Below are 22,271 nucleotides of genomic sequence, written 5' to 3' on the forward strand. Positions count from 1 at the left end.
CCAGCGACTCCTTCTGCTCACACTCTCAAGCAGGGAAACGGAACTGGCGTAGTCACAGTGTTGCTGGCCGCCGAACCTATAGGGGCGCTGTTATAGATAGATAGATAGATAGATAGATAGATAGATAGATAGATAGATAGATAGATAGATAGATAGATAGATAGATAGATAGATAGATAGATAGATAGATACAGAGCCATAGATAGATAGATAGATAGATAGATAGATAGATAGATAGATAGATAGATAGATAGATAGATAGATAGATAGATAGATACAGAGCCATAGATAGATAGACAGACAGACAGACAGACAGACAGATAGACAGACAGACAGATAGATAGATAGATTTGGTTTTAAATGGTATAGTTTTTAAATTAAATACACCAGGGCAATGTTTTTGTATTGTGGTGGTCTTAAAGATTACTTTAGTATTTTTAAAGTATTATTGCTGTATTATAAAAGTATTTAATTTTAGACATTTCTAACATGGTTAATGTTGTTTTCATGATGCATGATGTATAAATATAATAGACAATGCACACATACATTGGCATTCATTTTATTGATATTTGACACGGAATGAACAATGCCCATGCATATAAAACAGAGCGAAGTTTTACAGCAAGTGTTTGAACTTGGAGAGAGGGGACAGATTTTTCTTTAACAGTGGTGGGTTCCCGACAGTATTTAAAGATAAAATTATGCGCCCGTATCGAATCAATACGGGACACGATATGTTTTTTTTGATTTTTTGATTATTATTATTATTATTAAGCTTCAAACAAACAAAGTCAATGTACAGTCAAAACTACAATAATACATATATAAAGAGAAAACAAAAACAGCCAGGGGGGAAGGCTAAACATTATGTAAATATATTGAAGGACTCACATATAGAAACAGTTTTAATTGCTTTCTTAGTATGTGAATGAAAAATAGTCTTGATATATATCTGAATTTCTTTTTCAAGAACCAAAAACAAAGGTTGGGATTTACTGTACTTACATTTATGTATATGAAGTTTAGCAAAAATTAAAATTACATTAATAATAGTATTCTTTCCTTTTATTTGAGGGGATATTAGTAAAACCAAATATAACGTTATCTAAACATAAAGAAAAAAGTGGGTTCAATGTTATCAATTATAAATCTGGTCAGATCTTTCCAAAATTTCCTTACATGAGCACAATGCCAAAATAAATGAAAGAAGGTCTTAGGCAATGTATTGCAAAAATAACAGTTCAAATCAATATCCTTTTTAAATTTAACAAGAAAAATATTAACTGGGTAGTATCGGTGTAAGATTTTGAAAGTTATCTCCTTAACTTTATTTACTAATAAATATTTGTTTGGTAAAGCCCAGATGGCCTTCCATAATAAACCTTCCACCAGTCTATTCCAATAAACAGTACAGTTTGGCATAGTGACGATGTCTTTTTGAAGTAAGGAGTGAATAGTTTTATTAATATTTAAAACTCCAGGGGCAAAACAAAGTTTCCCAATTGCAGTATCAAATAAATCATAAGCAGGAGGCGGCGCAATACTGTTTTGAGTATTAGCTCTGAATAGTGCCAAGACGCATCCATGACAATAGAAAACTCTCTTGGTGTCACTGGGATTTTATGGACATCTAGAAACTCAGAATAAGTGAGCAACATGCCTTCTTGATTTAATAATTGATAGACTTGTGTTATGCCTGCTAAAAGCCATCTTTCAAAAAACAAAGATTTCTTTTTAAATAATATATTGTAATTGTTCCATATTAAATATCTATGGGGTGAAAAGTTATGCTTATATAACAGGGACCAAGCCAGCAACATTTGTTTATGAAAGGAAGATAAATTCAGAGGGATTTTGTCAATTTTGTAATTGCAAATCAAGAGAAACTCAAGACCACCTATGTTGGAGAAAACAAAATTGGGTATAAAATTCCAGAGAGAATTTGGATTTAGAATGAAATGTCTAATCCAATTAATTTTAAAAATATTATATAGAGTACAAAAATCAAGGAAGTTCAATCCACCTGATTCATAAGTATTCATTATTATAGATTTCCTAATATAATGTGCTTTGTTTCTCCAAAGAAAATTAAATAAAGCAGTATCAATAACTTTACACATCTCTTTAGAAACATCGAGTGAAGTGGCAGCATACACTAATCTTGACAGTCCCTCAGCTTTACACAACAAAAATACCTTTTATAGATAAATCCCTCAAAAGCCAGTTATTCAAATTTGCTTTAGTTTTCTGAAGAATGGGATCAAAATGTATCTTACATCTAGATTTTTGATCTTTTGAGATAACAATCCCCAAATATGTAACTGATTCCTTCACTGGGATATTAGCAATCTGTTGTAACTGGCAGTCTTTAATAGATAATAGTTCACATTTATTGATGTTTAAACTTTACTCTCTATATAAACCTCTTTAAGAAAGGGGGCAATAAGATCAGAAAAGGTTTTTATAAAATTCGGCCATGAGACCATCAACCCCAGGGGATTTGTTAACCTTAATATGTGCTATAGCGTTTAAGACCTCCTCAATAGTATTGATCACAGAATTCTTTTTGCACAGGGTTGATGGTCTTAAAATTATTTCCAGAAATAGAGTTCAGAAATAGAGAAGCAGAGTGTTCACAGAATTTGGATGAATATAACCTACTGTAGAATTCTGTACAAAATTTAGATATTTTAACTTGGTCATCTGTGACATTCCCATCTGTTTTAAGTTGTTCAATTGTATTTTTAAAATGAAATTTCTCCAAACCAAAAAAATATGCAGAGTTTTGTTCCCCTTTTTCCAACCATCTCTTCCTTGACCTAACAAAGGCTCCTTCTGCCTTATTCTTATATAATTTTTCCTATTCCAGTTGAAGGGTGTTTAACTCAGCTTGTTCGTCTTCATTTGGGCATGATTTTAAGGAGAAGACAGCTAATCTTGAAAAAATATTGTCCTCCTGAATACGTCTTTCTTTTGCCATTAAGCTTCCTTGCTTTCGAAAGTACTTGGCTACCTCAAATTTCAGTAACTCCCAATTACTGCAGAATGTTAATATATTATATTAAGTGTTAAAGTGTTGACTTCATATGTTTGCCCCAATCTTATGTTTGCCAAACATCATCAAAGATTACACATTAGGAATAGGAGAAACTTACCTATCCTTCAACTGCTGTCTTCTTGACAGAGAAATTATGAAAACTTACTGTAAATGATGTCACTTCTGGAATAATTTTACAAGTGTTTTTTAGTGAAGGTAACTAGGTCGGCATGAAATTAGGGGAATAGAAAAATGTAGTTTTTTTTTCAACAATTAATGTATTACTTTAATAATACACCATTTTAACAATAAGATGACACATTACAGTAAACACTATACAAGTGTAAAATATATATATAAAAAGTTTTACTGATCTTGAAAGTTCAGAGTGAGGGACTCCCAATTAGGAGTCATTTCGTGGAATGACCCAGATAGACACACAGACAAATGAACGGTAGACAGATAATTGGTATAAATATGTTTTAAGACATCCCTAATACACACAAAAACACACACAGGAAAATGTCAAGATTTTGCTCTTATGGAAAGAAATTGGTACTTTTATTCACCAAAGTGGCATTCAACTGATCACAGTGTATAATCAGGACATTAATAACATGACAAATTACTATTAAAAGTTGAACTTAAACGTCTTCAAAGAGTTCTAGTCAAAAAATCATCCACGTGCAGCAATGACAGCTTTGCAGATCCTTTTCATTCTAGCTGTCAGTTTGTCCAGATACTCAGGTGACATTTCACCCCATACTTCCTGTAGCACTTGCCATAGATGTGACTGTCTTGTCGGGCACTTCTTATGCACCTTACAGTCCAGCTGATCCCACAAAAGCTCAATGTGTTTAAGATGAAATTTTCAGTTTTTAGGCAATTTCAAGCATTGTATGGCCTTCCTTCCTCAAAACAATATTTGACTGATGAGTTTCTAGAGAAAGCGGTTTCTTTTTTGCCATTTTTGACCTAATAATGAACTTAAGACATGCCAGTCTGTTACATACTGTGGCAACTCAAAAACAAAACACATAATTTATACTTAACTTAAGCTTAATTTAACAAACCAAATAGCTTTCAACTGTGTTTGATATAATGGCAAGTGATTTTCTAGTAGGCTACCAAAGTAGCATAATTACTCAAGGATAAGGTTTTGGAGTGATGACTGCTGGAAATGGGGCCTGTCTAGATTTGATAAAAAATGACTTTTCAAATAGTGATGGTGCTGTTTTTTTACATCAGTAATGTTCTGATTATACTTTATGAACAGTTGAATAACACTTTGGTGAATTAAAATACAAATTTCCTTATGAAACAGCAAAATCTGTACATTATTCCAAACTTTTGGCCGCCAGTGTATATATGTGTGTGTGGGGTAAATATAGACAGATTTAATCCCTAATATATAGATTTAATATTTGCAAACTATAGTTTTGGCAAGTCATTTAGGACATCTACTTTGTGCATGACATGACTATTTTTTCCAGCAATTGTTTACAGACAGATTATTCCAATTTAAATTGACTAGATCTCAATTCCAGTGTGCAGAAGTTTACATGCACGAACTTAACAGTGCCTTTAAGAAACTCTTGAAAATTCCAGATAATGAGGTCACGCCTCCACACAATTAGCTTGTGATAAGAGGAGTACTGAATTGGAGCTGTATCTATGGATGTAATTTAACCTTCAAACTTTCTTTCCTAGCAAGACCTTTTCAGTGACCACTTTTGTTGTTTTCCTGTAAAAATATCTAACAATCCTTAAATCAAGACCAATTTGATTGATCTTGATTGATTGAGAAACAACAGAGAATGTATTTTTAAGATGTGCATTTTGTCTTACTGTACTGGCAGAGTTTTAATAGTCAAAACAAGTGGAAAAAAAAAGAAAATAAAAAAATACAAATCTACCAGTGCTGAAGAAATCCAAAGTATTTAGAATAAGTTACTGACCTTGAGTAATCTAACAGAATATGTTACAAATTACATTCTACAGCATGTATTCTGTAGTGGAACAGATGTCAAAAGTAACCCTCCCAATCCTGTATACACAGTGCATCCGGAAAGTATTCACAGCGCTTCACTTTTTCCACATTTTGTTATGTTGCCTTATTCCAAAATTGATTAAATTCATTATTTTCCTAAAAATTCTACAAACAATACCCCATAATGACAACGTGAAAGAAGCTTGTTTGAAATCTTAGCAAATTAAAAAAAAAAACAATAAATAAAAAATTAAATAAAAAAACACACACACACACACACACACCTGTACAGAACGATTCACAGCCTTTGCTCAATAATTTGTTGAAGTACCTTTGGCACCAATTACTTTCTCATGTCTTTTGGAGTAGGATGCTACAAGCTTGGCACACCTATTTTTGGGCAGTTTCTCTCATTCTTCTTTGCTCGACCTCTCAAGCTCCATTAGGTTGGATGGGGAGTGTCAGTGCACAGCCATTTTCAGATCTCTCCAGAGATGTTCAATCGGGTTCAAGTATGGGCTCTGGCTGGGCCACTCAAGGACATTCACAGAGTTGTCCCATAGCCACTCCTTTGTTATTTTGGCTGTGTGCTTAGGGTCGTTGTCCTGTTGGAAGATGAAACTTCGCCCCTGTCTGAGGTCCAGAGTGCTCTGGAGCAGGTTTTAATTGAGGATGTCTCTGTACAATGTTGCATTCATCTTTACCTCGATCCTGACTAGTCTCCCAGTTCCTGCCACTGAAAAACATCCCCACAGCATGATGCTGCTACCACCATGCTTCACTGTAGGGATGGTATTGGCCAGGTGATGAGCGGTGCCTGGTTTCCTCCAGACATGACGCTTGCCATTCAGGCCAGAGTTCAATCTTTGTTTCATCAGACCAGATAATTTTTTTTCTCATGGTCTGAGAGTCCTTCAGGTGCCTTTTGGCAAACTCCAGGCGGGCTGTCATGTGCCTTTTACTGAGGAGTGGCTTCCATCTGGACACTCTACCATACAGGTCAATTGGTGGAGTGCTGCGGAGATGGTTGCTCTTCTAGAAGGTTCTCCTCTCTCTACAGATAAACGCTGGAGTTCTGTCAGAGTAACCATCGGGTTCTTGGCCACATCCCTGACTAAGGCCCTTCTCCCCCGATTGCTCAGTTTGGCCGGGCGGCCAGCTATAGGAAGAGTCCTGGTGGTTCCAAACTTCTTATATATACAGATAATGGAGGCCACTGTGCTCATTGGGACCTTTAAGGCTGCAGAAATTTGTCTATACCCTTCCCCAGATCTGTGCCTCGATACAATCCTAGGTCTATAGACAATTCCTTGGACTTCATGGCTCAGTTTGTGCTCTGACATGCACTGTTAACTGTGGGACATTATATAGACAGGTGTGTGCCTTTCCAAATCATGTCCAATCAACTGAATTTACCACAGGTGGTCTCCAATCAAGTTGTAGAAACATCTCAAGGATGATCAGTGGAAACAGGATGCACCTGAGCTTAAGTTTGAGTGTCATGGCAAAGGCTATAAATACTTATGTACATGTGATTTTTTTTTATTTTTTATTTTTAATAAATTTGCAAATACTTCAAACAACATTATTTCACGTTGTCATTATGGGGTATTGTTTGTAGAATTTTTATGAAAATAATGAATTTAATACATTTTGGAATAAGGCTGTAACAAAATGTGGAAAAAGTGAAGCGCTGTGAATACTTTCCGGATGCACGGTGTGTGTGTGTGTGTGTGTGTAATATATATATATATATATATATACATATATATATATATATATATATATATATGTACTGATATATATATACACATACACACACACACACACACACACACACACGTATAGATAATGACTGACACACACACACACACACACACACACACACACACACACACACACACACACATATATATATATACTGCAAATATATATACACTCACCTATAGGATTATTAGGAACACCTGTTCAATTTCTCATTAATGCAATTATCTAATCAACCAATCACATGGCAGTTGCTTCAATGCATTTAGGGGTGTGGTCCTGGTCAAGACAATCTCCTGAACTCCAAACTGAATGTCAGAATGGGAAAGAAAGGTGATTTAAGCAATTTTGAGCGTGGCATGGTTGTTGGTGCCAGACGGGCCGGTCTGAGTATTTCACAATCTGCTCAGTTACTGGGATTTTCACGCACAACCATTTCTAGGGTTTACAAAGAATGGTGTGAAAAGGGAAAAACATCCAGTATGTGGCAGTCCTGTGGGTGAAAATGCCTTGTTGATGCTAGAGGTCAGAGGAGAATGGGCCGACAGATTCAAGCTGATAGAAGAGCAACTTTGCCTAAAATAACCACTCGTTACAACCGAGGTATGCAGCAAAGCATTTGTGAAGCCACAACACGCACAACCTTGAGGCGGATGGGCTACAACAGCAGAAGACCCCACCAGGTACCACTCATCTCCACTACAAATAGGAAAAAGAGGCTACAATTTGCAAGAGCTCACCAAAACTGGACAGTTGAAGACTGGAAAAATGTTGCCTGGTCTGATGAGTCTCGATTTCTGTTGAGACATTCAGATGGTAGAGTCAGAATTTGGCGTAAACAGAATGAGAACATTGATCCATCATGCCTTGTTACCACTGTGAAGGCTGGTGGTGGTGGTGTAATGGTGTGGGGGATGTTTTCTTGGCACACTTTAGGCCCCTTAGTGCCAATTGGGCATCGTTTAAATGCCACGGCCTACCTGAGCATTGTTTCTGACAATGTCCATCCCTTTATGGCCACCATCTACCCATCCTCTGATGGCTACTTCCAGCAGGATAATGCACCATGTCACAAAGCTCGAATCATTTCAAATTGGTTTCTTCAACATGACAATGAGTTCACTGTACTAAAATGGCCCCCACAGTCACCAGATCTCAACCCAATAGAGCATCTTTGGGATGTGGTGGAACGGAGCTGCGTGCCCTGGATGTGCATCCCACAAATCTCCATCAACTGCAAGATGCTATCCTATCAATATGGGCCAACATTTCTAAAGAATGCTTTCAGCACCTTGTTGAATCAATGCCACGTAGAATTAAGGCAGTTCTGAAGGCGAAAGGGGGTCAAACACAGTATTAGTATGGTGTTCCTAAAAATCCTTTAGGTGAGTGTGTATATATATATATATATATATATATATATATATATAAAATAGACTGAAATATAAAATGTTTACTGTATAATGAGAGCTTGTAGAAAACTACATTTCATCATCAAGTTCTGCTGTTGCACATTTCACAAATACAACTTTGATAGACAGACCGATAAATAGATATGTTTGCTTTTTCCATTTCCCTTATAAGGCCATTATAGCAAGTACAGAATGCAATATTACAATACAACTTAATTAATTCTTAAAGAGAAATTTAGCAATTTATGCCAAGATTATCTCATAACATTACATTTCTTTTACCTTCTGATGAAAACTGTTTCATCACCATTGTGTCCTTAATTTAAAGTAGGTTTCCCCAGGGACTGACTGTTCAGTTATTTTACTTATGGTAAAAGCATCTGCCGTTGCAAAAATTAACCAAATGTTACAATGAGTACTACATTGACAATATTGTATGAATTATAGATTAGAGTCAACGGATGAACACACAAAACAAATTAATTACAGAGTCAATAGCTTTTAATTTGATTTAGGATGTATGAATATTATTACAATTTCCAGACTCAATTAGAGCTAAACTAACATTTTTCTGCTGTGTACACATCAGCAGGTATAAAGTTGTTTTGAATTGCATGTTCTACAAATAACAATTCCTTTCCTTTTTGGCTACTTGTACATAAATAAAATACACCACAGACATATAAAACAACAAATTCAAGGCACCCATACTTAGCAGACGTTTTAAATGCAAATTGTACTGCCTAATATATATATATATATATATATATATTTTTTTTTTTCTCTCTCTTTTCCAAATGGATTTCATAAATTAAAAATTAGAACTGATAAGATGAATGATTTTGTGAACGGTTAGAAAAAGCACTGGGTCAAGAGTACTGAATACCTTCAGCTGGTTATAAATGTTTGCACCATTAGATTTGGTGACACAAAGAAAATGTCTGTTACATAACCGTCAAGCCTACAAGAGTCTAACAATTTAAAAGTTGAAAAAAAAACACCTTGCTTGTTCTCATTTTTATTTTCCTTTTGGAGTTTCTAAATTTCATGTAAAACAAGGGCTTTAGATTTCTGTGGCAGAGAAATCTCTCAAAGCAGGGTTTCCACAGTACAAGATGTAGCTTTTTATTGTGCACAAAATAAATGGAGGCAGTTAAATATACTGTCTGTAAACCTCAATCCCAAAAGCATATAGGACTATAAACAGGGTAGAAAATAAAAAAAACCCTACAAACTCCTTGTTGGTCTTCATGGAATTGCCCTGCTGGGTACCGCTCCACAGTGTTCTTTGTCAATGTCCAAGCAGTGATCCAATCAAATCCTGTGGTCATATCAGACTCCAGTATACAGGGACAGGAAGTAGATGTACAAAAGTAAGATGGGATATATGAGGAGGGGTTTCTTTGTTTTGAATTCATCACCCACGAGTAAGGATGCAGCACTATATGCAGCCCAGAAGACTCCAAAAAGCTTAAAAAAAAAAAAAAGTAGAATGAATGTGATAACCGTATTTTCATTTTACATACATACATACATACATACACACACACACACACACACACACACACACACACACACACATTTTTGTAAATATTTGATTATATCTTTTCATGTAACAAAACTGAAGAAATGACACTTTGCTACAATATAAAGTAGTAAACCAGTCCATCACCTTCACCCTCAGCTTCTTTAGCAAGGCAGTGGTCGTCTTGAAGGTGAGTTTGGGGTCGTTATCATGCTGGAATACTACTCTGCGGCCCAGTCTCCAAAGGGAGGGGATCGTGCTCTGCTTCAGTATGTCACAGTACATCTTGGCATTCATTGTTCCCTCAATGAACTGTAGCTCCCCAGTGCCAGCAGCACTCAAGCAGCCCCAGACCATGACACTCCCACCACCATGCTTGACGGTAGGCAAGACACACTTGTCTTTGTACTCCTCACCTGGTTTCCACCACACACGCTTGACACCATCTGAACCAAATAAGTTTATCTTGGTCTCATCAGACCACAGGACATGCTTCCAGTAATCCATGTCCTTAGTCTGCTTGTTCTCAGCAAACTGTTTGCAGGCTTTCTCGGGCATCATCTTTAGAAGAGGCTTCCTTCTGGGACGACAGCCATGCAGACCAATTTGAAGCAGTGTGCGGTGTATGGTCTAAGCACTGACAGGCTAACCCCCCACCCCTTCAACCTCTGCAGCAATGCTGGCAGCACTCATACGTCTATTTCCCAAAGACCTCTGTACCTCTAGATATGACGCTGAGCACGTGCACTCAACTTCTTTGGTCGACCATGGCGAGGCCTGTTCTGAGTGTAACCTGTCCTGTTAAACCACTGTATGGTCTTGGCCACCGTGCTGCAGCTCAGTGTCAGGGTCTTGGCAATCTTCTTATAGCCTAGGCCATCTTTATGTAGAGCAACAATTATTTTTTCAGAGTTCTTTGCCATGAGGTGCCATGTTGAACTTCCAGCGACCAGTATGAGGGAGTGTGAGAGCGATGACACCAAACTGAACACACCTGCTCCCCATTCACACCTGAGACCTAGTAACACTAAAGAGTCACATGACACCGGGGAGAGAAAATGGCTAATTGGGCCCAATTCGGACATTTTCACTTAGGGGTGTACTCACTTTTGTTGCCAGCGGTTTAGACATTAATGGCTGTGTGTTGAGTTATTTTGAGGGGAGAGCAAATTTACACTGTTATAAAAGCTGTACACTCACTACTTTCATTGTAGCAAAGTGTCATTTCTTCAATGTTGTCATATGAAAAAATATAATCAAATATTTACAAAAATGTGTGGGTTGTACTCACTGTATATATTTTAAAACATTGGAATTCAAAATCAATTATTGTAAGGTGACATTGTTTTTTTTGTTGGGAAATATTTTTATGAAAAATAAAAAACTGAAATATCTTGCTTGCATAAGTGTTCAACCCCCACACATTAATATTTAGTCGAGCCAGCTTTTGCTGCATTAACTGCATTAAGACTTTTGGGGGTACATATGTACCAGCTTTGCACACCAAGTGATTTTGGCCCTTTCTTCTCTGCAGATTTGCTCCAGGTTGTTCAGGTTGGTTGTGTGATGCTTGTGGACTGCAATTTTCAAATAGTGCCACAGATTCTCAATAGGATTGAAATCAGGACTTTGACTGGGCCACTGTAAGACATTTATCCTTGAGCCACTCCAGTGTTGCATTGGCCTTGCGCTTTGGATCATTGTCATGCTGAAAGGTGAATTTCCTCCCAAGCTTCAGTTTTTTAGCGGACTGAAGCCGGTTCTCTTGCAATATTTCCCTATATTTTGCTCCATCCATTCTTCCTATAATACTAACAAAATTCCCAGTCCCTGCTGATAAGCATCCCCACAGCATGATGCTGCCAACATCATACTTCACTGTAGGGATGGTGTGTCTTGAAGCATAAGAATTGTTAGGTTTGCGCCACACATAGTGCTTTGATTTTTGGCCATCTTGGTCTTATTTGACCGCAAAACCTTCTCCCACATTGCAGTTGGGTCACTCACGTGCTTTCTGGCAAATTCCAGACATGCTTTCAGATGGTACTTTGAGTAAAAGCTTCATTCTTGCCATCCTCCCATACAGCCCAGCATTATGCAGTGCTCTTTATATGGTTGACTGGTGCACCATTACTCCACTCCCAGCCACTGAACTATGTAGCTCCTTCAAAGTGATTGTTGGCCTCTCTACAGCTTCTCTCACAAGTCTCCTTTTCTTGGCAGTGCCTGGGTGGTGTGGTGCAGCTTCCACTTCCTGATTATTGATCCAACTGTGCTCACTGGGATATTCAAACATTTGAACTTATGTGGAATGCTCTTTGGTCTTCATTTTCCTTCAGATTCACAGGCTAGCCAATGATCCTTCAACAATGGATTTAACCTGGCAGGGGTTGAATACTTAGGCAAGCAAAATATTTCATTTTTTTTTTTATATTTCCCCAACATAAATCCAATGTCACATAACAGTAATTGATTTTGAGTTCCAGCGTTTTAAAATAAAATATCAAACAGAATGAAATTTCAGTGTGCCATTTGTAATTCAGTAATATGAGATAATTGGCCAGTGGTCAGAATACTTTTGCAAGGCACTGTATACTTTCCTTGTTTTTCAACATATTCTCACCTTTATAAGTGTAGAGACGACTTCAAAGCCCCCAATGACCAGGAGAAGTGGAGCTATTACAATGAGTGGAAGCAAAGAATATCCAATCACTCCAAGGACTTGTCCATAAGACACCTAGTAAAAACCATGAGTTGACCAGATGCATCACTTTCAGCTCACAAAACACAATTGTTGTCTGACACGTTAAGTGTAAAGTATAAATACCTCTCCACCCAGGACTCTTGCGAGGAGGAAAATCGTCAAAGATCCAAATATCCAAATCGTAATAATCCAGGAAACAACCTGATAAATCAATACAGGACACTTGAGATACATACAAATCATCCATGTTTGGCAAAGTTACTCTAGATTGTAATAGTTTATAAACAGACTATTAAAGTAATCCGTAATGATCAAATAATTAACAAATGCCTTTGGATATTGTATACATAAAAATTTCACAATCAACAAGAAACAAGATATAGCTCATTTCCTTACCCTGAACTGTCCATAGATGGAGATCATGGAAAAAAGCAGGACAACAGCCAGTGGGCCCCAGAAGTCAGGGTTGTCCCTCACCACCTGTCTGTTAAATCCCAGTGAGGGCATGGGCATCAACACACACCTAATCTTGTAGTAGATGTCCTTCACATCAATGTCCAACTCCTCCCTGCACAACAATCAAGGTTTTGAAATTTTAGAGAATTAATTGAAGCTCCTCTGCAACGTGGTAAAACCCATTAACTACAACCAGCATCTCTGAAAGCAAATGTGACATCAGGCATCAGAAATCATCACATATGAGCAAGTCCAGATGGAATCTGCCAACTTTTTTACATTTTCTATGCTGAAGTCTAAGGAACAGCTACATTTAAACATGGTCAATGTGTTAAAGGAACAGTTCACCCCAAAATGAAAATACACTCATCATTTACTCACCCTCATACCATTTCAAAGGAGCGTGACTTACTTTCTTCTGCTAAACACAAACAACGATTTTTAGAATAATATCTTAGCTCTTTAGGTCCAATAAAAGTGACTGGTGTTCAGGCATTTGAAGCTCCAAAAAGAAGATAAAGTCTGAATAAACATACAACTCCAGTGGTTTAATCAATGTCTTCTGAAGCGATCTGAAATATATAACACTTATATTCTGACAGACCAAAATGTATAACTCTTTTCACTATACATCTTGCCATTTAAGTCTAAAGGCATGATCATGATTTCAAGTTCAATTACACTTAGAGCTTTATGCATGGACGGAATGCTAGAGGGCGCTATAGGAGGAGTAATCCATTTTAAAATCATGATTGCCAAAGTGACTGCTGCCAAGATGTATATTGAAAAAGGAGTTATGTTTTAGTATGTTCTCACCCAAAACAATGTGAAATGCTTCTGAAGACAATAAACAACTCTAGTCTGATGGATTACCGTTGTTGACTTTATCTGATTTTTGGAGCTTCAAAAGGCCTGATCACCATTCACTTGCATTGTATGGACCTCCAGAGCTGAAATATTTAAAAAAAATCTTTGTGTTCAGCAGAAGAAAGAACATCACTCACATCTGGGATGACATGAGGATGAGTACATTTATGGTTTAAGCGATTAAACAACGTTATCGACAATGTTGAAAATAAAAAAAATTATGACACGCAAGAGCAGCACTGCAGCTCATGCCTGACTGAGGAGAGGAAGAATTACACAGCTCACAGTCCAGACTCACTCTAAACTTTCCAAACAACTTCAGGTGATGTAGATCGCAAAGTATGAGGGAATAATAATGCAAAAATACTAAATAAATAACACACTCTTGTTGTGGTATAAGGGTGCTTTCACACTAGCACTTTTGGTGTGCACCCAAGTTCAAATTAAGGATGCACCGATACCACTTTTTCTCTTCCGATATCAGAAATCTCAGTAGTCGACCAGTGTTGTTTTTTTTGAATAGTCAGTTTAGAATATCTTTACATTATTGTGTGGAAATAATTGGGAGTACTCTTTAATATGTAAATAAACACAAACCTCTAACTACACAATATTTCAATATAAATGTATTTGAAAACGTAATTGTTAACTTGTATGCTGGATAATGTAGCAGCAAAATTAACAGAAATTCCAGTATGTCATCAGTAGAAAAGCAGCAGTTTTTTTTTTTTTTTTTTTTGCAAAAGATTTTCAACTTGTATCTGGACTTTATAGGATTCAGATCTCTTTTTTTGCTCAATTTAGTTTTAAGAAATCAGCGAATTTTTCATTCACACAGTTATTTTTTTGGAACCCATTCAACTTAAATATTATTATAATTTGTAAACAAACAATATATTATAATAGTAATATATCTCAATTGTGCACCTTTAACTTTAAACCCTCAGACTTTTATTTTGACATTATGAACTCTCCAGGAAGTCCTGTAAGTGTGTCTGTTTGTAGGCAAGTTTACAGTAGTTTAATTTGCTCATACAAATTCTGGTGAAATGCACCTCCGTTGCCATTCTAAATGCATATTATAAGTGAACCGAACTAATGAGCAGCTACATCTGAGATGTTGTTCGTGAGTAGCGCACAAATATTGCGCACCATCTGAAGGCTAAAAATAGCCGCGAGTGTGTGTGTAAACGGAGCAGTGACATTCACTGATGCGCTGGAGCTGCGCGTTCATTTTATATATTTAATTATTAAAAACACAGCCTTTTGTGATTCGCAGATCTATCGCACGTATTCAAGTGGCTTTGAATAAAATCCAGTCATATAAACTGCTTTAATTGTGTTTTAATGGTTCTTTAGTCATTTTTTGAGCTTGACAGTAACAAACATGACTAACACACAATATCGGATTTGAATCGGGCTCGTCGGACCGATACCCGATCTGTCTAAAAGCTTCAGTATCGGAGCCGATGCGATCCAGGTATCGGATCGGTGCATCCCTAGTTTGAATGATGTCAAAGTTCGGTTCGTTTGGGCGGTGTGGACGCTATTTTCCAGGTGTGCATCCGCAAACCGCACCAGAGTCCACTTGAGAAGGTGGTCTGGTGTACGGTTCATGTGAACTCCGGTGCGGTTCGCTGCTAATATGAACCCAATCGTACCAGTGAACCCTGATAATTCGATTCTTTGCAGGCTCAATTTCTCATAACAGCTTGTGTTCAAATAAATCCACTTCAGAGAGCAGCTCACATTCTTCAATCTTGCAATGCATTCCTCTGGCTCATGGCAAACAAATGCTAATATTCTTCACAACATTGCACATTCAAAGCATCCGTGGCAGACAAACATAATTGTTGTTTTGTGCATGTAAAGCTTTGGTGGTAAATCCAAAGAGATTAATACTTTAATAACACAGCGAAGCTGTGTCTTCTTGAGTTGTTGCTTAGTTACAGTAGTAAACTGCTGCCACTTGTACTCACATTGATATCATATTTGTACCGCGGTTCGGACCCAAAAAATATAATGTGAACAGAGACCAGCGGGGGAGGGGGAAGGAAAAGGAAACCCCGCTGTACATCTTAAATGCAGTTATATTTAATGCGTTATAGCTTTATTAAAGTTCAAATAATATGGAAGCCGATCATGTAAATAACAACAAACTCTAAAACTGGCACTTCTCTGTGTGGTCATTGCCTCTTCTATGAGTTGCGAAGTGTCCCGATCTAAGGGGGAGAGATTGAAACTGCACCGCCTGAGGCACAATCTGGCACGGAGACGCTCATCCCTCGAGTGTGCACGCTTGCTGCAGCTAGATTATAACGTGATGGCTCGCAATTTATCGAATCATAATATATGTCACTAAGCATTTCTTATCGTGAAGAAAATTGGCAATATGCAGCTTTATTGATAAGAGAGAGTTTGCTTTTTTGATAGTTAAAGATGGATAGAAGTGAACAAAAAGGTGAGAGAGGGTAGTCTTCACCCACTATACACTACCAAATTACATTTTTGATGTGTTTTTCTTTTGACTTATTTTCCACTATAAATATCTAAAACTCCTTTAAAACAACATACATTTTCTTTAGCAACTATTCTGCAGAAGAAAAAATTGTTATCTGAGAATGTTGAATATAATATTAAAAATACAATTATTTTAAAATATCTAAAAATCTTATTAAAAAAAAGAGATGCATTCACATGAGAAGCGGCATATAAGATATTTAGACTTGCTTTTAGAGAATAGATCTTGAATATAAGCATATTTGGTCTTTACTGTACTTGCAGAAGTATAACCAAGTTAAAAAATACACTTCTATACAAAATACACTTTTAGACATTCTATTAAAGCAAGTCTAAATATCTTATATGTTGCTTCTAAAGAAAATTTGTCTTGTTTTAAAGGATTTTTAGACAATTTTAAAATGGAAACCAAGACAAAAACACTTGATAACAATTAGGGATGCACCGATACCTGGATCGGTATAGGCTCTGATACAGAAGCTTTTAGACATTGCTCCGACAAGCCCGATCCAAATCTGATACTGCGTGTTAGTCATGTTCGTTACAGTCAAGCTCAAAAAAATTACACAAAAGAACCATAAAAACACAATTAAAGCAGTTTGTATGACTTCTGCATTTTATTCAAAGCCATTTGAAGATGTGTGATAGCTCTGTGAATCACAAAAGGCTGTATTTAATAAGTAAATATATAAAATGCATTCGCAGCTCCAGCATGTCAGTGAATGGCGCTGCTATGTTTGTTTGTTTTTAACGCCATGCCAGCTGCTATGGCTATTTCCATGGCGAGAAATGTGTAAGCAATTTAGGGCTGCACCTAACGATTATTTTTTTTATCGATTAATCTAACGATAATTTTTTCGATTAGTCGATTAATCTAACGACTAATTTGCAGATTTTTTCATTATTATTTCTTGATTAATATAACAATTAATTAACCCAAAATAAATATTAAAAACTCATCTCATTAATATTTCAATATTTTAATCAATTATCTTCTCTTAAACACAAACAAATGTACAAGAAACAAAGTGCGCACTGTAGGGCATTATTCTGCAGAGATTTTGGAGAGATTATATGTTGGACTGCTAAACTTGACTTTGCACAATGTTTTGATATTCCTCCTGAAAGTGACTTGAATTTTACATTTTGTTTCATTTATTTTGTTGTTGGATTGCTAAATGTAGATTACTTAAATTTTATTTTGCAGTGATTTTAAGTAAGAACTTGTTCAATTTGAGTAAAATGAAAGTGCAATCTACATTTAGCAATCCAACAGCAAAATAAAACAAAATGTAAAATTCAAGTAACTTTCAGGAGGAAAATCAAAACATTGTGCAACCTCGAGTTTAGCAGTCCAACATAAAAACATTTTACAGTAAAATTTGTGCAATTTGAGTAACAAATGTTTTTCTAACAGGAATAACTAAAACTTGTGCATTCTTTATCAGTAATACACAGACAATTTACCACATACACACAATCTCTCTCCCCCTCCTTCTTTCCCTCCCCTCCCACCACATTCCACCTCTCCTCCTCTCTCCATCCCACTCATCTTAAAGTAACATTCGTTTTCTAACAGGAATAAATAAAACTATTGCAATCTGATTTAAATCTCAGTGGGGCAAGGAATATAATTGAAACGATTTACAGACCGTAACACATGTTAACGCCATTTTCTCACACATATAAGGCCGTTAAAGTAAACAGAAAATATAAAATGGCCAAATAACAAAATAAGATGACGCATAGTGTAAAGTTACGTTAGCAGTGGTGCAGAAATTACTTTTAACTTGGGTCAATGAGGAAACATTTAGAAAATCTATTTTAAGTGACTACTACTAACAGAAACATGTGTTGTAATCCTATATCATGTTTGGATGGGGACTCCGCCTTCAGAGCAGGTGACAAGGCAGCCCTAAGAACAGCGAGGGCCAAACTATCCCGGGCCATCAGAGAGGCAAAGCGCGCACACGCCCAGAGAATCCACAGTCACTTCCAGGACAGCAGTGACTTGCAGCGAATGTGGCAGGGCATCCAGGCCATCACCAACTACAGGACAACATCAGTTGCCTGTGATAAAGATGCCTCCCTTCCAGATGTGCTGAACGACTTCTACGATCGGTTTGAAGTGCAGAACGACGTGGTGGCGAGGAAGACCACCCCTCCTCCCAACGACCAGGTGCTCTGTCTTACCACGGCTGATGTGAGGAAAACTCTACGAAGAGTCAACCCACGGAAGGCTGCTGGACCATTACATTTACATTTATGCATTTGGCAGACGCTTTTATCCAAAGCGACTTACAGAGCACTTATTACAGGGACAATCCCCCCGGAACCACCTGGAGTTAAGCCTTGCTCAAGGACACAATGGTGGTGGCTGTGGGGTTTGAACCAGTGTCCTTCTGATTACCAGATTACCAGTTATGTGCTTAGACCACTACACCACCACCACTCAGACCAGACAACATTCCTGGCAGAGTGCTCAGAAGATGTGCAGACCAGCTGGCAGATGTTCTTACCGACATCTTCAACATCTCTCTGAGTAGCGCCATCGTTCCAACGTGCTTCAAGGCCACCACCATCGTCCCCATGCCAAAGAAGTCTTCAGTGTCCTGCCTCAACGAATACCGTCCCGTAGCACTCACACCCATCATCATGAAGTGCTTCGAGAGGCTCGTTATGAGGCACATTAAGACCCAGCTGCCCCCCCTCACTAGACCCACTGCAGTTTGCGTATCGTCCAAACCGTTCAACAGACGATGCCATCGCCACCACCCTCCATCTGGCCCTCACCCACCTAGATAAAAAGGACTCATATGTTCGAATGCTGTTCACAGACTTCAGCTCAGCATTCAACACAATCATTCCCCAGCACCTGATTGGAAAGCTGAACCTGCTGGGCCTGGACACCTCCATCTGCAACTAGATCCTGGACTTCCTGACTGGGAGACCTCAGTCAGTCCAGATCAGGAACAGCATCTCCACCACCACCACCACCACCACACTGAGCACTGAGGCCCCCCAGGGCTGTGTGCTCAGCCCACTGCTGTTCACTCTGCTGACTCACGACTGTGCAGCAATGCACAGCTCGAACCACATCATTAAGTTCGCCGATGACACGACCGTGGTGGGTCTGATCAGCAAGAACGACGAGTCAGCATACAGAGATTAGGTGCAGTGGCTAACGGACTGGTGTAGAGCCAACAACCCGTCTCTGAATGTGGACAAAACAAAAGAGATGTTTGTTGACTTTAGGAGAGCACAGAGTGACCTCTCTCCGCTGAACATCGACAGCTCCTCTGTGGAGATCGTCAAGAGCACCAAATTCCTTGGTGTTCACCTGGCGGAGAACCTCACCTGGTCCCTCAACACCAGCTCTATTACCAAGAAAGCCCAGCAGCATCTCTACTTTCTTCGAAGGCTGAGGAAAGCACATCTCCCAACCCCCATCCTCACTACATTCTATAGAGGGACTATTGAGAGCATCCTGAGCAGCTGCATCACTGCCTGGTTTGGTTTCGGACCACAAAGCCCTGCAGAGGATAGTGAAGACAGCTGAGAAGATCATCGGGGTCTCTCTTCCCTCCATCAAAGACATTTACAAAAAACACTGCATCTGCAAAGCAACCAGCATTGTGGACGACCCCACACACCCCTCACACAAACTCTTTACCCTCCTGCCGTCTGGCAAGAGGTACCGAAGCATTCGGGCCCTCACGGCCAGACTGTGTAACAGCTTCTTCCCCCAAGCCATCAGACTCCTCAATACTCAGAGACTGGTCTGACACACACACGCACACACACTTTAATTACTGTCACTTTATACCTGGCTGCTACCTCAATAACTGCTATGTGCATAGAACACTATCTCATAGTATGTTATGTTTACATTTGGCATTTTTAGAAACTGTCATCTTTTGCACTACTGTGTACTGGTCGGCGCTGCACTGTCTCTTACTGTGCAATTGTCCTGTTCATTGTTAGTCATTTATTGTACTGTCCCGTACTTCTTGCACGTGCACTTTATATAGGCATGTTATTTAGTCGGTGTAGTCTCATGTGGTTTTGGGTTTGTCCTACATTGTTTTGGGTTTGTCCTACATGTGGGAGGTATTGGACACTTTTGGAAATCCGCTGCTCTGTTTACACACACACACACACACACACACACACACACACACACACACACACACACACACACACACTCGCAGCTATTGTTAGCCTTCACGCGTTGCGCAATATTTGAGCGACATCTCAGATGTAGATGCTCAATAGTTCGGTTCACTTATAATATGCATTTAAAATGGCACTGGAGGTGCATTTTACCAGAATTTGAATAAGAAGTGGATTAAACTACTGTGAACATGCCTACAAAAAGACACACACAGGACCGCTTGGAGAGTTTAGAATGTAAAAATAAAAGCGTGAGGGTTTAAAAGTTAAAGGTGTACGACTGAGATATATTACCATTATAATATATTATTTGTTTACAAATGATAATAATATTTAAGTTGAATGGGTTCCAAAAAAATAACTGTGTGAATGAAAAGTGAGCTGTTTTCTTACAACTATATTGAGATCTGAATCTTTTAGTCCAGATACAAGTTGAAAATTGTTTGGAAAAATAAATAAATAAAAATACAAAAATGCATTTCTACTGATGACATACTGGAATTTCTGATAATTTTGCTGCTACATTATCCAGTATACGAGTTAATAATAAAGCGTTTCTTAATAAACAATACATTTATATTGAAATAATGTATAGTTAGAGGTTTGCGTTTCTTTACCTATCAAAGAGTACTCCCAATTATTTCCACACAATAATGTAAAGATATTCTAAACTGATTATGCAAAAAACAACACTGGTATCGGATCGGGCAATACTAAGATTTCTGATATCGGAATCGGATAGGAAGAGAAAATGTGGTATCGGTGCATGCTTAATAACATTAGGATTATTTGCAGTGAATTTCTTTGCTAAATGAAACTTAATAAACATATTTTTTGCCTTTATTTCAGTCAATGTCATTTTTTGTTGTTTGTAAGCACATTTAATACAACCTTTTAAGTCAGGCACAAGTTGAATAGTCTGAGCTAATGATTAATCATTGCAATAATCACGGAATAGTTAAATAATGTTTCGATTAATCCATTATCAAAATAATCATTAGTTGCAGCCCGAAGTAAATTATGAGAGAAATTTCATTTTGGGGTAAACTATCCCCTTTAAATGGAACTGAGAGCACTTTATACTCATAAGTAGCTGAAAGACTTGTAATATTTGTGAAAATATTTAGCTGAGGCAGAGACACTTACAGGAGTGGTTTAGAGTCCTCTGAATCATCTTCTTCCACCTCCAGCAACCAACCATAACCCCTCTGCCTCAGGAAGGCGGTGGCATGGGAATCCTTGGTGGAATCAGGGCCCATATTCAGTGTGATATCTGGAGCATCTATGGTACCGCTGAGCTCTGAGGAAAATAATTTGTTTTAGATGCTTGACCAAAGCATCCCTTTTGACTTTATACAACAACTCCCATGTTATTCATACGCCATACTAAAACATACTGCATGCGTCCATCATACAAACACTAAATAACCTCCAATGCCAACCAATAGCCTTTTAACATCAATCAGATTAATATGTCAGATCAGAGATGTTTGGCTGCTTTCGGGCCTTGAACTATTGTACCTTCAGCTTCTGTCGATGAGACGAAGGTAAAATCTCCGTTAGTGGGAGAGAACTGCATGGCTGACAGTGATCACAGCTCAGACTTCACTCAGAATCACACACCACGCCACCGATCGCGTACCTTCACACCATTGCCACGTTTAACGATTCCTATCGATCAGCTTTCAGACGGGACAGCTGCTTCTAAACAGTCATGGAGGAAGCAGGAAGTGCAAAAAAACAGACGACACGTCAAATCCTGGAGTGGATCAAAACGGGCAGGCTCGCGCTCCACCCAGCGCAAGAACGGAGAATCGACG

At 38.0% G+C, this 22,271-nt stretch overlaps 1 protein-coding gene across 1 annotated transcript; it reads right to left on the bottom strand.

Annotated features, from left to right (window-relative positions):
- Positions 1-8,685: 8,685 nt before the first annotated feature.
- On the bottom strand, positions 8,686-22,193 carry LOC127656856 (protein YIPF4-like). The gene is made up of 6 exons (XM_052145375.1): positions 21,973-22,193; positions 21,598-21,751; positions 12,832-13,003; positions 12,559-12,636; positions 12,355-12,468; positions 8,686-9,676 (listed from the first exon to the last, which is right to left on the bottom strand). The coding sequence occupies exons 1-6, from the start codon at positions 22,028-22,030 to the stop codon at positions 9,539-9,541; spliced, it is 714 nt and encodes a 237-aa protein (XP_052001335.1). The 5' UTR covers positions 22,031-22,193; the 3' UTR covers positions 8,686-9,538.
- Positions 22,194-22,271: the final 78 nt, after the last annotated feature.

This window comes from Xyrauchen texanus, chromosome 16 (assembly GCF_025860055.1).
Source record: "Xyrauchen texanus isolate HMW12.3.18 chromosome 16, RBS_HiC_50CHRs, whole genome shotgun sequence".
Taxonomy (NCBI): Eukaryota; Metazoa; Chordata; class Actinopteri; order Cypriniformes; family Catostomidae; genus Xyrauchen; species Xyrauchen texanus.